This window comes from Phyllobates terribilis, unplaced genomic scaffold (assembly GCF_046119375.1).
Source record: "Phyllobates terribilis strain yellow unplaced genomic scaffold, ASM4611937v1 Scaffold_5__5_contigs__length_657084704, whole genome shotgun sequence".
Classification (NCBI taxonomy): Eukaryota; Metazoa; Chordata; class Amphibia; order Anura; family Dendrobatidae; genus Phyllobates; species Phyllobates terribilis.
The window spans coordinates 452,675,513-452,690,028 of NW_027362765.1; the positions used below are offsets into that span (position 1 = coordinate 452,675,513).

Below are 14,516 nucleotides of genomic sequence, written 5' to 3' on the forward strand. Positions count from 1 at the left end.
GTGGAGCTTTACTTATGTAACAATGTGAATCCTACTTGTTATTTCTCTACTTTGCTAGAGGAGACTTGATATGGACTTAGCAATTTGTGTTGAAGGATTTCTTCTTTGCAGATCTGAAGAGTAATATGGGGACAAGAGGTTGGTGGGGGAGTCCCTGTACCAGGCATAGGGGGAGGCTGGGGAATTAAGCAGAATCGCTGACATCAGCACTGCGGCAAAATGGACAGTTCCATCTGTGCTTTTGGAAATAAACCTCTACCTCCCTCCTTCTCTCTTTACTCCTGTGCAACATCTACTACTGCAACATACTGGATAATTCATGCATTCCAGGGAGGAAGAGGTTAAATCCCCCAATGTGACAGCCTAAGTAAATGCTTTTTCCCTGGCTATTGATCTTGCCTCACAGTATAAAAGCCAGAGCGCAGGTGTCCCTCCCTCATTCTCTCTCCAAGATGAGTTTTGGCTCAGATCATTACCTTTCCTCCTCATACAGGAAGATTTTTGGAGACCCTCCTAGGTCATCCAGTCGCCTTGGAGGGAGCAGCTCTTCTTCCAGGACAACCATCTCTGGTCCCTTTAGGTCCCACTCTGCCTCCCGCAGCAATGTCTCTTCCCAATCCTCTTATAGGAGACTTGCCCGACCAGGCTATGTGTCTGGAGAAAACTTAGACCTGACTCAAACTTCAGCCGTGAACAATGAGTTTAAGATTATCCGTACCAATGAAAAGGAGCAGCTCCAAGGTCTCAATGATCGCTTTGCAATGTTCATTGAGAAGGTTCATAATCTGGAACAGCAGAACAAGGTGTTGGAGACTGAGCTGATAGCCCTAAGGCAAAGGCAAGCTGAACCCTCCAGGCTTGGAGAGCTTTACCAGCAAGAGCTTAAAGATCTCCGGGCTCAAATAGAAGATCTGAACACTGAGAAGGCTCAGCTCATCCTAGACAGGGACAGTCTTGAGGATGATCTCCAGAAACTCAAGGCTAAATATGAGGATGAGATCAGGATGAGAGAGGAAACCGAATATGCCTTGAAGGCGCATAAGAAAGATGTTGATGATGCCACCTTGGCTCGCTTGGATCTGGAAAAAAAGGTGGAATCTCTGCTGGATGAGATCTCCTTTATGAGAAAAGTTCATGAAGAAGAAGTCACCGAGCTGATGGCCATGCTACAAGCCTCCCAGGTCTCTGTAGAAATGGAGGTGTCCAAGCCTGATCTAACTTCAGCTTTGAAGGATATCCGTTCTCAGTATGAGTCTCTGGCAGCCAAAAACCTACAGTCTGCTGATGAGTGGTACAAGTCCAAATTTGCCAACCTGAGTGAGCAGGCATCTCGCAGCTCCGAAGTGATCAGAGCCAGCAGGGAGGAGATCAATGATTACAGAAGACAGCTCCAGTCCAGGACCATCGAGATAGAAAGCCTTCGTGGTACCAATGAGTCTCTGGACAGGCAGATCCAGGAGATGGAGGAAAGACACATGGCAGAGGCAGCTGGCATGCAGGTAAGGCTCCCTGTATAGTGGCCTGATACTCTGGGATTGCTTCTTAGTTCATTTATGAGGACAGACTTGCTATAGGGACTGTACACAGCACCCAGTGTAGAAACTGGAAGACCCTTACATGTTTGTCCTCATACTGCACTGTGGAGCTGACTGCTGTCCATGGTGCTGCTGATCTTATTCTGCGCAGGTTCCCTAGAATTATTGGTATTATATGAATATACAGATTTATTATTATTGTATTAGTTTTGATGTTGTTTGCATTTTCACATTTCCTAAACTCTTCCCCCATATTCAGCATATACTAGGTATAAAATGGAATCTATTCAGTTTATTAGCCGAGGCTGAGCTCCAGATCTTTGCTGATATACTTAGTATTTCCATTCTACAGCTCACCAAATAGGGGACCTGTTAGATTTTCCTTGAACAGGTTAATTTGCACTCAGAAAAATGACTGTAATGCATTATAGATGAGCAGCCTTATGTAACACGTTCGTGCAGGGCATTAGCTGCTTTCTGGAGCACTGGAAAGTAAAAAAAATCATCTCCAGGATGGGAGGAGGAGGAGGGGCAGGGAGTGGCAGAAGGGGCTAACAAAGGCACTACTGGGACTAGCAGGGGGCCAGCTCCAAGAGGCACAAGCTAGAAAGAGAGAGGGGGTTGACATATTGTTCATTTTGTTTTGTTTTTATTAAAAGTTAGTGGTTCTTGTTAAAATTTCTTATTACTGCCATAAATTTCTGGTTATTAAGGGCAGAACAGCAGTACATGAACTATTTTATTAGGACATATATTTTCCAATTCTTGGCTCTGTGGCTCAAAAAGAAATGGTCACTATTTAAATCTATCTATCTGTCTATCTATCTGTCTATTTATCTATCTATGTACAAAAATGAAGGCAGCACTTTCAAAATAGAAAATTTGAAAAAATGTAATGGCCAATATGTATATTGGAGGATGGGTTTATGGCTGGGAGGCTTTGCACCCCTGCCCCCTTCTCACTGGTGCTGCCTTGATTTTTTCTATCGATCTATCTATATAGAAAAAAATCCAAAAGCAGCACAGAAATATGTTCAGGTGCAAAAGCCCCCCAAGTACATACCAGACCTCAAGCCCACTGGGCTATTAAAACAACTACTTTTTTGACTTTACTATTGAGTGCTGCCTCTATTTTTTCTGGATATCTATCTATCTATCTATCTATCTATCTATCTATCTATCTATCTATCTATCAATAGAAAAGCTAAAGCCACACAGTAATAGAAAATCCAAAGACTTCTATTAAGTCCACATGACAATAAAATGTGAAAAACTGCAGCACTCCACTGTGGAGTACTGTCGGTTTAACATTCTATCTATCTACAGTATCTATCTATCTATCTATCTATCTATCTATCTATCTAATGTCTGTCTATCTATCATCTACATATCTCATATATATCTATCTGTACATCTATCTATTTTAATATATGAACTATATATTTCTGGTGCTTAGTAGCTCTCTTTTGTATTTTATCTTTTTGTGTTTGTCAGACTCAGATATATCTCTTTATCTTGTATTACTTCTGTCTATGAATTATCTATTATCTGCCTCTCTGCATCTATCTGCTTTAGAAAATGTGTTGTTTTAGAGCAGCCTGTGTATGTATGTGTAGTATCGATCTAATTTATCTATCTCCATAACTCATTTGTCTATTTGTCTTCGATTTGCCACTTATTTACCTAAATAAATTACATATATTACTGTCTTTATAACATCTCATCACTCTCTCTCTCTATATATATGTATACTTTTCATAACTATATATAATATATATATGATATCTATACCTTTATCAAATATATCTATATCGCATTATTTATTTATATATCTATTTATATCTATCTAGCATTACCTATATTGCATTATCTATTTCTCTATTTATCTTACATTACCTATCTTACATTATCTATCCATCTCTCTATCTATCATACATTATCTATCTATCTATCTTACATTATCTGTCTGTCTATTTCTCTTTCATTATCGATCTACTACTTGCACATTCAACCGCTTAGTACTGTGTTGTAATAAATTTACAATTATATTATATTAATAAAACAACGTTGTAAATAAATACAATTAAAAATAGTTGACTAAATAATTCTTTCAAGATGCATGTTCGCTATTATGTATAAGGTATTTGTTTAAGATACCTAAAAATCATAAAATTATATATTAGAAATATTGTACAGTATTTTTTTTTAAGATTTTAACCAGTCTGATAGCAAATATTAGATCCACCCAACATAACTTCCTTCGCCATCTTTAGAAGGGAGTGGCACCTTGTCTTTTATTCCATTAGCTTTTATGGCCTGTGATACATCTATGCTAATGACCTGGTTTTATATACAAGGGTTAGAGAAGTGTTACAGAAGGTATGAAAGCAGAAGCCAAGGTGTGAACAGCGTTATCCCAGCAACCAAACTCCTTGAGGATTCTGTAGGCTTCATTTCCAAGGCAACCTCCAAGGGAAACAAAACTAATTGTGGCATTTCTCTTTCTCTCCGTTTCTTCTTTCATGCTGGTGTATGGCAGTAATATGTTATAAGGAAATATATGTAATTGGTAAAAAGAAATTTGTGGAAACTAGAGGGTCTAAAATTTGATCTAAGTTTAAAATTAACACAATAAGGATCACATTACTTTATATATTAAACAAATTAAGATGGTTAAAGGGATACTACGAGATTAGAAAACATGCCTACTTTCTTCCAGAAACAGCTGCATTGGCTGTGTGTGTGCAATTACTTTTAATTTAATCAAACTGCAATACCAGACACAGCCACTAGCCAAAGGTGGTGCTGGTCCCGAAAGATAACTGTGCTGCTCAGAAATACAATCTTGTGATACTCATTTATAATTGCTTCTTCCTAGCATACAATAAATCTGAAAGCTGGACTTATAAATGGGAGTGCTGCTAACTTCAATATCCCCTTTGAAACTGCCCATCCCCCACAATGCCACTGTGGTCCAGCTGATATACGCGTATTTGATTGATTGGGTTCTCACAATGAAGCATGCTTCTTAAACCTCTATTTCATTTATTAATAAAAGGGATATTTTCCTTCAATGAAAATAGAAATAGCCCTAATAATCAGATTTTTATTCTGATTTATCATTTATTTGCAGATGATGTTGGAATAGATTCTATTACTTTACCTATTTGCAAATCATTGTTTTAACTTAACATCTTTGAAAGGGAAAACCGCAGCACTCAGATGGATCACACGTGCAGCTAGAGATTTCCAAAGTCTATACAGAGATGACAATGATCTATATAATTATTCCTTTACGGTATTGACATATGGTTGCGTCCTACACTATACCAATTGTCTTCTATTACATTTCTTTCACAGCTCCTTCATCACAGTTTTGTGAGTGCTTTGTTACCCTAGTGGTGCTAATATTGTGATTGATAGAGTTAGGAATGGTTTCAACAATACCCTAGGGGGCTACATAATTTCTGGCAAGGGGCAGCTGAGTCAGACCTTAGAAAGCAGCTCCTTCATTGATAACCTCAGCTATATCAAATGGAAAATATCTCATCTTTGTGATATATTTTCTTCACTTTTTTGCTTCAGCTCTTTTGTTTCCATAAAACTGTCAGCAAACAGACCAAGTTCATGTGTTCATAATTAAGAGTCACAGTGTAAATGCAACCAAAAGGTTATTCACAGCAGTTCACCCTTGTGCACTCAAAGTACTAAAAACTCATCAGATTTGTCAACAGCAATTTTTTTGTATGTTTCAAGATAGCCAAATAACATCTTTAATTTAAAAAATGAAATGTTATTAGAGGGTAACAGCCACGATATAAGTAAGTAAATTTAGAAACATATATGTAACTAAATATATACCAGAATCTATCTACATCATTGATCTCCAACTTCTGGTTCTTTAGTTATTTAGAAACGACTACTCCCAGTATGTCCCAACAGCCAATGTACATCAGCTACCTAAATATAAATTTGTCTTCTTATTCATTTTACCCCCAACTGAGAGTCACACAGGCCAGAGCAGAGAGGCTGACCATCTGTTAGTTTAGGCGGTGATTGCTCTTCCAGAACGGTGACAATATATGCAAATTTATAATGGTGTAATGGTGCAAGAGCTACTGGCAGGGTGCAAATTATAAGGTGCATTGAAGAGGGGGCCTGGCTGGATGATCCTGATTCGAAACTTAATTTTAATGAATAATAATATAAGCTTTGCCGCCTCTATTTTTAACCAGAACATTTTATAACATTGGTGGAACGTTGACATGCTGCATATTACAATCACTCTCTCTTATTGATTAAAGGATGCCATTAATCAATTGGAAAATGAACTGAGGAGCACGAAAGGTGAAATGGCTCGCCATCTGCGGGAATATCAGGACCTACTAAATGTCAAGATGGCACTGGACATTGAAATAGCAGCATATCGGTAATTTGTGTTCCTATTTCTGCGGGTCTATGAAGCGATAGTTATATCTGTGAAATGTGCAGGGTCATGTGTAAAATATAACATTGAGAGAAATGTTTCTGAATTTTTTTCACTATTTCTATTAAGTCCAAAATATTACTTTACGCCCCCTACACATGTCCGTGTTTCCAGTACGTGTGGCATCCGTTTTTTTCACGGATCCCACACCTACCCATTATAACCTATGAGGCTGCTCACATGTCTGTGTTTTTACATGGATCGTCTGTACGTGCGAACCACACAGAGACTTGTCTGTTTTTTTCTGGCAACAAGGATGACAAGGGCCAATACAAGTCTATGGGTCCGTGCAAAACATGTACAGCTCACGGATGGCATCTGTCTACAGTCCATGAGCTGCACGTATTTAATATTGCCAAAGTATAGGAGAAGCTTTGTACTTGATCTATTTCTTTATCCATATGGGAAAAATACTAATGGCACACTGATGGTAAAAACGGACACAATGATCCAAAACACTGACACCAGTTCCAATTTTTCACATACATGTTTTACCGAGCATGTGAAGGAAGCCTTACAATGATTACTTATGTGTTTATTCTAACTTTACTATTACCTTCATTTTTCATTGAAAAATATGTTTTTACAGTTAGAAATGAATTATGCATGGGGTCTGACAATTATGGATTTGGCTGGAGTAATATATATATATATATATATATATATATATATATATATATAGATCAGTCAACAGCACATTTCAAGATAGCAAAAACATATCTTTCATTTACAGTGGACCTGAGGTCATAAGTTGCTCTTATTTTATTTCCACTAACTGTATAGTTGTCATTTTTTGTAATTAAACCATACCCCATACATACATTATTGTTTTAGAAATGGATAGCTTATTATGACCCATTTAGCAGCCCCGGCTATCCGCTGTGCAGCGTAGCTTCATTCAAGTGAATGAGCTGGTTGTGGTTCCCTGCAATGCAGGTCGACCAGGGGCTGCAGAACTGAATCCGCACTGCGGCCCCTTTATTCCAAGGATCTGTGGGTATCTCAGAAGACAAATCCCCTCAGTCATAAATTAATGGCATATCCTGGTGATGTGACATTATTTTATGAGATGAGAATACCCCTGAAAATTACTGCAGGCCAGTGGGGAAGGGAAAAGGTGCACTGATCAGTGAGTGTTAATTAGGAACTCTTCACTGTGGCAGTTAGAGGAGGATCTAAAGGTACTAAGGTTTGGTCTACTTAATGGAGGGTGTCTTAGACTCCAGGCAATCTGTGCCTAAAGGTCGCCTAGATGTAAATATTGTATTCCTGAAAGGGGATATCCAGTACTTTTTTTTTTTTTCATGTGGCTAAGAACTGACAGGCAGGTAGTTGCTAACCGGCGCCGGCTCAGAGCAATCACAGACTGCTCCTCCCATAGATTCTGCAGCTCATGTCAACAGAGCAGCTCTTCCTCTTCCGGGATGCTCAGTCAACGGAGCGTGACTGCCGACTTCATGCTGATTGACAGCTGACTCCCTGCAGTTATGCAGCGGGGAGCCAGCTGTCAATCAGAATTATATCAGCAGTCAGGCCCTATCAACAGAGAAGAATGGTAAAGAAGCAGCTGATCTGTCAATGTGAGGTCAGCAGAAGCTACTGAATCACCGGCAGGAGCGGTCTGTGACAGCTCTGTGCCGGCAGAGATCGGCGTCGGGCACAACAGGCAGGTAGTTAGCAACTCCCTGCCTGTAAGTTGTGAGACCCATGGATAAAATAAAATAGTCCCGGACAAGATTTTTAACTTTGCTAAGTTTTCTTATGATTTTTTTTTTTTCAGGAAATTGTTGGAGGGTGAAGAGACCAGGTTTAGCACCAGTGCAATCAGCATTATGCCTCCAAACCCATCCCAGAGTTATTCTTATCAGCCTCGAGCCCATATTTCATCCTCCTCTAAGATAACAGCTTCCACAAGAAAAGATGAAGCAGATGCGAGCAGCAAAATTACCTCTAAAACATCTACTCACAGGGGAGAAACCTATGAAGAAATCATTGAAGAAACTGTTGTTTCAACCAAAAAAATAGAGAAGTCGGATCAGAATGAAGGATTGAATGGTAAACCTTAGGCAACTAGTAATTTACTAATTTATCCCTTAGAATTTTTCACTTTGTCATGGATTCATTCACTCGTAGAGTTCACAGCTATTGCTTGTATCATATATGGTCACAAAAGTTTTCTAAGAAAGTGCACTCATGCTGAAAATCGCAATGTAAATGAGTTCTTGGCATGTAGTCCATGACCCCTTGGCAATTTGAGAACCACAAGTCCTAGTATGTCTCACCAGCCTACAATGTTATAGGATGCATTGGCCGACTGTACTGTAGAAGATACTAATGGATCTTAGATGCAGAACCAATGGAAAACATTCCCAAACTTTCTTCGAATTCTGGTGTGTATTCCTAAAAATGGTAAAAGAAAGCAGAAGAAACAATTTCTCTACATAGAGGTAGTGGGAATTTGGCCAAGATCCTTCATATTAAGTCCTTGCATGATGTAAATTGAAAAAAAAAAATAGGTTTTCAGAGAACTTGCAGCAAAGTCTGCATGTTTGTATGTTTTAGGATTTTGCTGCAGATTTCAATCTCGGCGTTGCAAAGAGTAAAATCCACAGTATATCCTGCACCATAAATTGACATATGGTGGATTTAAAACCAAATTTCTGCACCGTGTGGAGATTTGATAACATCTCATCTACTTTGCTGCTACGGTTTTACATTTCTGATCTTCAGCCTCAAAATCCGGACAGAAAATTGTCAGCGTGTCTACCCAATATGGACATACCCATAAGAGTTTTTTTTCCCTTTTTTTTCGAACTAGCGCCACTTCTACTCATAGGCTTATTGTAGATCATCCCTGTCAAAATTAATAAAAATATCTCAATCATGCTGTGGTGGTGCTGAAAAAAGTGGTGCTGAAAAAAATCCAAACCCAGATCCTTTTTTCTTTTCTTTTTTATAACCGCGGCTTAATAAAAAAGAATTGTAAAACAATTAACTTTAGCCATTTAATTAATAAAATAAACTTTGGGCTCAAACTCTTACCGGTGTTCTAAGGTTATCTGCACGGGGCGTCTTTTACACGCGGCGGTGTACCTGCATAGTTTTTGAAGCATATATGCTGGCGGCATATTTCCAAAAGCGCGTTTTTTATCATCTTCTATGTTTTTTTTGCTTGCGTTTTTCTTTCATTTTATATATGAAATAGTGGTGACTTCCAAGAGGAAAACGCCAGAAGAATAGACAGGTCACTTCTTTTTGCCGCTTAATGGCTTTTGAAACCTGAAGTGGTTAAAAGAAGTTACAAAAGACTGAACATATGCACAGCAAGTAGTTTTGACATTGCAGTGCAATTATGATTATTTTTTTTTTAACGCTTGGTACCTGCCTGAAAAAGAAGCCTTGTGCACATATCCTAAGCTGAGATCCTCCCACGCCAGGGACCATGACCATGCTGATATGATGGATGCATGATGCAGACTTCTAGATATCATGAGTAGACCATTCATTCCATAGTGTATTGTCATAGTCACCCATTATTGAAAAGCACATCACTCCTTAATCTACTACTTAGTTTAGGACACAGTTTAAAATGTGCACTTAGTTCTTAGACATTTGGATGTATGATAACTAAACTAGTATCCAATTCGAATGGAAATGAATGGAAATGTGGGGGCCATCAAAATCTAAAGCACATTGGAATTTGCGGGCATTTCAGAAAATCACAACCTGTTTTTCCGATAAGCACCCAACGTTTTCTTCTAGAACACCTAGTACTGTAAAACACAACTACTGTACGTCACCGTTATCCTACAAAGCTGGTAGCGTTACACAAACACTAATATTATCGGGCTAGTTACAATGAGATGACTTGGGACAGAAGCCGGTAATGAACTGCAATGCGAGACATAATACCATCTAGTTGGAGGAGTTATATACATGGTGCAAATCAAACTAAAGGCATGTGCACAAAAAAACTCGACAGCATGTCTTAACAATGCCTTACGACCAGTGACATTCTTCCAATTACTGTCTCGATGTATGATGTATGTTTCATATTTGACCACTGGTGACGTGGCAATGATTAATGACATTTCTTAGGGCATTTCTTTATAAACTTTGTACCCTGAAATGTTAAAATAAATGATAACAACATAGAGAGGAAGTAACATTGTTGTGCCTGCAGACAAGATACGAAATAAAAGTCATGAAATCAAACCCTGTGTCCTTCTTTAATGGGGTGGGGGGAGAATAGGTTTCCCAGTACAAATGTGTCAGATTGCAATTCTAGAATATCAAGATTAAATATCAAGGCTTATTTATGAAAACTGGTAATGCTCACAGCTTTATTTTATTTGAGATTTCATCATTAGATCTCTAGATGTTTTATTGGGAAGTAGGTGAGAATCCATGAAGGGGTCTTTTTATATTGATGGCCTATCGTTAGGATAGGTCATCAATATCCAGCACCCCCACTAATCAGCTGTTCCTGGTGCTGACCAGATGTGTTGAGTTGCGGAGCTGCAATGAAATATTGGCAGCGGCCGCGTTCTGTACATTCGCCCCCTATTCAAGTCAATAGTCTTGGACAAGCCCTTTGACTGCTTAAGACCTTTCATGGTGCATGAATTGTTCTAATCTATATGAAGTAAACTTGACATTATGATAATCACTTTCTTGTCAGAGACTCATTTTAAGATTAAAATGTTTATTGCATGTATACAGGATTATACAAAGTGGGGATGGTGATGACTGCCATGTTACTAAGCATGACAGCCACAGCAGCTCCCTTTTTTTCTCTCTACTCCCAATCCGCATTTCTTTAAAATTTATGGCAGTTAAAACAGACCCTTATAACAAGTACAACGTATATGGAATCTGGCATTAAAACCAATGTATCATTAGAAAACAGCATTGTAATAATTTAAGGGGCAAATTAGTCTCAAATGTACTTGTGCTAAATTTCCAATAAACAACATATAAGATAAAGGCAGTCCAAAAAAATGGATTTATTCAGCTTTAAAATAATACAAAAATAATAGGGATGGCTGTGGTCTAAGTAGGAAACAAACAAAAAAGACTGACCGTCACTTCCAAAACAAGAAATAGGTGTGAACAGATGCTTACTAGGAGCAGCTACCTTCATATACAACTAACAAATAAAGTAGCACTCTGCACCGCTAAGTATGCAAACATGAAATATATGAAATTTGAATTGCATTACTGCTCTAGAAAATAGGAATAACTGAGAAATATTAACGCATAAATTGGCCAATTCATGTATTTGTTGTTTGTGGTCTAAGTAGGGGCGCCCAAAGAAATAGCCAAATGGAGGCCCTCATCTGCCATTAGACAATCCAACGGAATCTCGTGATTGTGTCAAGGGGGCAAAATGGGGGTCAAAGAGGTCCCCCTCCACATTTAACCTCATAGGTGCCGTGGTCGCTGTTCACCACTAAGGAGTTAAACTGCTGCGATCAGAGCTAGATCCAATCGCAACAGATACCAGCGAGTGTCTGTTCTGTAATAGCTTACCTATGGCATAGGCTTAGCATGGCCTCCATAGCAGTTGCGTAGACTGCCACCGTTGGCGGTGCACCACGGGGTTTAAGTCCTTTTCAACCCTATTTTTGGGTAGGTCTACAGCAGCCTCTAGCCTCACTCCTTAAAAGCATATTATTTTCAGATTTTTATTATAGATTTTTTTTTAAATAAGTTCTTGACATTTTTACACTTTTTTTCCCCCGAGTTTCATTTATCAGCTTTGCTGTGTAGACTGGGACTGAATGACCAGATTCTGTATGCAGCTTCTTTGTTACTTTTATCAGGGGAAGGAGGTTGCACTCCATGACTTCCAGGACCCTCATTCATATCAGCTGCGCCATTAAGAAAACATATCTATCTGTCCTATTGATGCAGGAAATACAAAAAGTAAAATATGGCCGCCCTCGGGGAAGGTTTTAAAAATAAAAAATAACACATTATTTCTTTTCTTCAGACTCATCTCTCTGAACTAAATTTAAATTCACTATGTTGTGCCAAGTACGTGTCCCGAGGGGACAGTGACACAAGGATCTCCTGTATGGGGTTCTTTGAAGTCTGTGTCACACATGGCCCCTCAGGCCCTGCACTAGGCATTACATAATTATTCCTTTTGATGGGAGTGTTCCTTTAAAGAGGTTCTGTCACCAAGTTAAAAGTGGCCAGAATTTGCTCTAATTTTATTCTCACTATTTCCCTGAATATTTCATTTTTGTATGTTTTGTTAGAGATCTAAACATGAATACATGAATCCCCTTATCATGTGGGACACAGGTATAAGGGGAAAGTGCATGATAAAGATAAGAACTGCAAGGAAAATGGTTCCATCTTCTCCGCGCCGAGGTGGTAACCTACAAGAAAGGAGGCAGACCAATAGCTGGAGGCTGTAAAAAAGCAACACAGTGGGGGAGGCCAGGGTTAATGAAATTCACCCTAGAAAGCACTGGCTGCCGGGGCAGATTACATACATTATGAATCATGAGTAACAGTGTCTATGCAGAAATAATAAGGCATGTGCAGTTAAAAAAAAACACCACCCGCCATTTAAACAATATATATTCCTAGGAAAGCTGAGTAATAGCAGGTAGGATTCCCAAGAGCTATACTACAGGAAAGCTATGCAATATCCTCTGTTGGGTTTATCTTTTATATAATGACGTTCGGGTATGTGTTTATGCAATTTTTTGTAATATGTTGTAAGGTTGCAGCCGGACAAGTCCTGGACAGAGTGTATGTGTCGCCGAGGTACCTAGGCTTAGTGATTCGAAACCCAGCTTGCAGGCTCCAGCATGAATAGTGCTGAGAGGTTTTTTTTCAATGGGCCTGGATTTTGGGGTCCGGGTTTTAGGAACGTCCGAAGAGCTGGGTGGGACTGGCTGTTGCCATACTTACAGTTCCACGCCTTGGAGTGGCCTATTTAAGGCAGCCCAGCTGTCTCATTCACTGTCTGGGAAGTGAAGGAAGAAAGACCTGTATTGCATTGGTCAGTTTTTAAAGGCTGATTAGTTACAAAGCTGATTTAAGCAGGTAAACCCGTACTTGCTACATTTACTATGTTTTTGCTATGTTGTACCTTTGATTTGCTGAAGAAAGTCCATTTGTTTTTCCTTTCGAAGATTTATGGACTTCAATAAATCTTCCAATTTGGCTACGAACCTGCTGCCTATGCCTAACTCAAGCGCGGCCAGAGTGAGTGAATCCCTACAATGTCAATTATGCATCTCAAATAATTTTTGTATAAGACAGATAAGGGTTTGTCCCATTCCAGAATTTTATTTTAGATTTTAGAAATATCTGCTAAGTGTGGATCCCACCTTCTTGAGAACACGCCCTGTTTTGTGTCCCTGGGAATTAAAAGTCTGCGGCGCATGCACAGCTCTCTCAATTCACCCGTATGGGAGTTTAAACAATTGACAAGCAATTGTGTTTGGTAATTTTCAAAGCTGCTATAAAAGTAAATGCAAGACAGGGCCTGGATCTCAAGATCGGTGTCAGACCCAGAGGTGGCACCTTATTTATCAGAAATGTATGGCATATCCAGTAAATGGCAATATCCCTTTAAATTAAATTTTAATTAAATTAATAATTGTTAATACACTTGTTTCTATTTTTTTTACTCCACCCATTGTCCTGAAATGAAGAATCCCCCATAGTTGTAATTTGTATTTAAAGGGAGCCTGTCAGCAGATTTTTAGACCCTAAACTATTGTTATGTATGTAAAGCATCTGAAATGTTGATTATGTTTTTACCTCTGTATTGAGTCCGTTTCTCCATTTTCTAGAAACCCATCTGGGAATGTTTCTGCAAATGAGCTAGTAAGTGCAGGGGCTAGGCCATCAACATTTCAGATGCTTCACATAGAGGATGTTAGTTTGGGGTCTAAGAACTTGTTGACTGGTTCCCTCTAACCCCTTACGGACATATGACGGTACTGGTGCGCGTCCTATGCCGGCTCCCTGACTTTCCCAGCAGATGATGGTACTGCTGTTTATAGTACAAGCGATTGGATAATCCCAGGTCCTGGTCCCAGGTAACAAATCCAGTAGAAAGTGAAAAAATAATGTTTTTAAAAATAGGAAAAAAATGAAATATATAAAAATTCAAATCACTCCCTTTTGCGCCATTAAAAATAAAACAATAAAAAATACACATATTTAGTATTGCTGTGTCTGTAAAAGTCAAATCTATCAAAATATAAAATAAATTAATCCGATTGTAAATGGTGTAACAAGAAAAAAAATCAAAACGCCACAGTTGCTATAAAAGGCAATCAAAATATATCTACCCTGAAATAGTATCAATGAAAACGACAGCTCAAGGAGCAAAAAAACATCACACAGCCTCATATGCCGAAAATTGAAAATGTTACGGGTCTCAGAAAAAGTTGACGAGAGACTTTTTTTTTTTCTACAAATTTCCGAATTTTTTTCACTACTTAAATAAAAAAAACAACTAT

The 14,516-nt window shown here is 38.7% G+C and overlaps 1 protein-coding gene across 1 annotated transcript; it reads left to right on the forward strand.

Annotated features, from left to right (window-relative positions):
• Nucleotides 1–405: 405 nt before the first annotated feature.
• On the forward strand, nucleotides 406–9,479 carry INA (internexin neuronal intermediate filament protein alpha). Its single transcript, XM_073685334.1, has 3 exons — nucleotides 406–1,499; nucleotides 5,840–5,964; nucleotides 7,802–9,479. The coding sequence occupies exons 1-3, from the start codon at nucleotides 453–455 to the stop codon at nucleotides 8,085–8,087; spliced, it is 1,458 nt and encodes a 485-aa protein (XP_073541435.1). The 5' UTR covers nucleotides 406–452; the 3' UTR covers nucleotides 8,088–9,479.
• The last annotated feature ends 5,037 nt before the right edge of the window (nucleotides 9,480–14,516 follow it).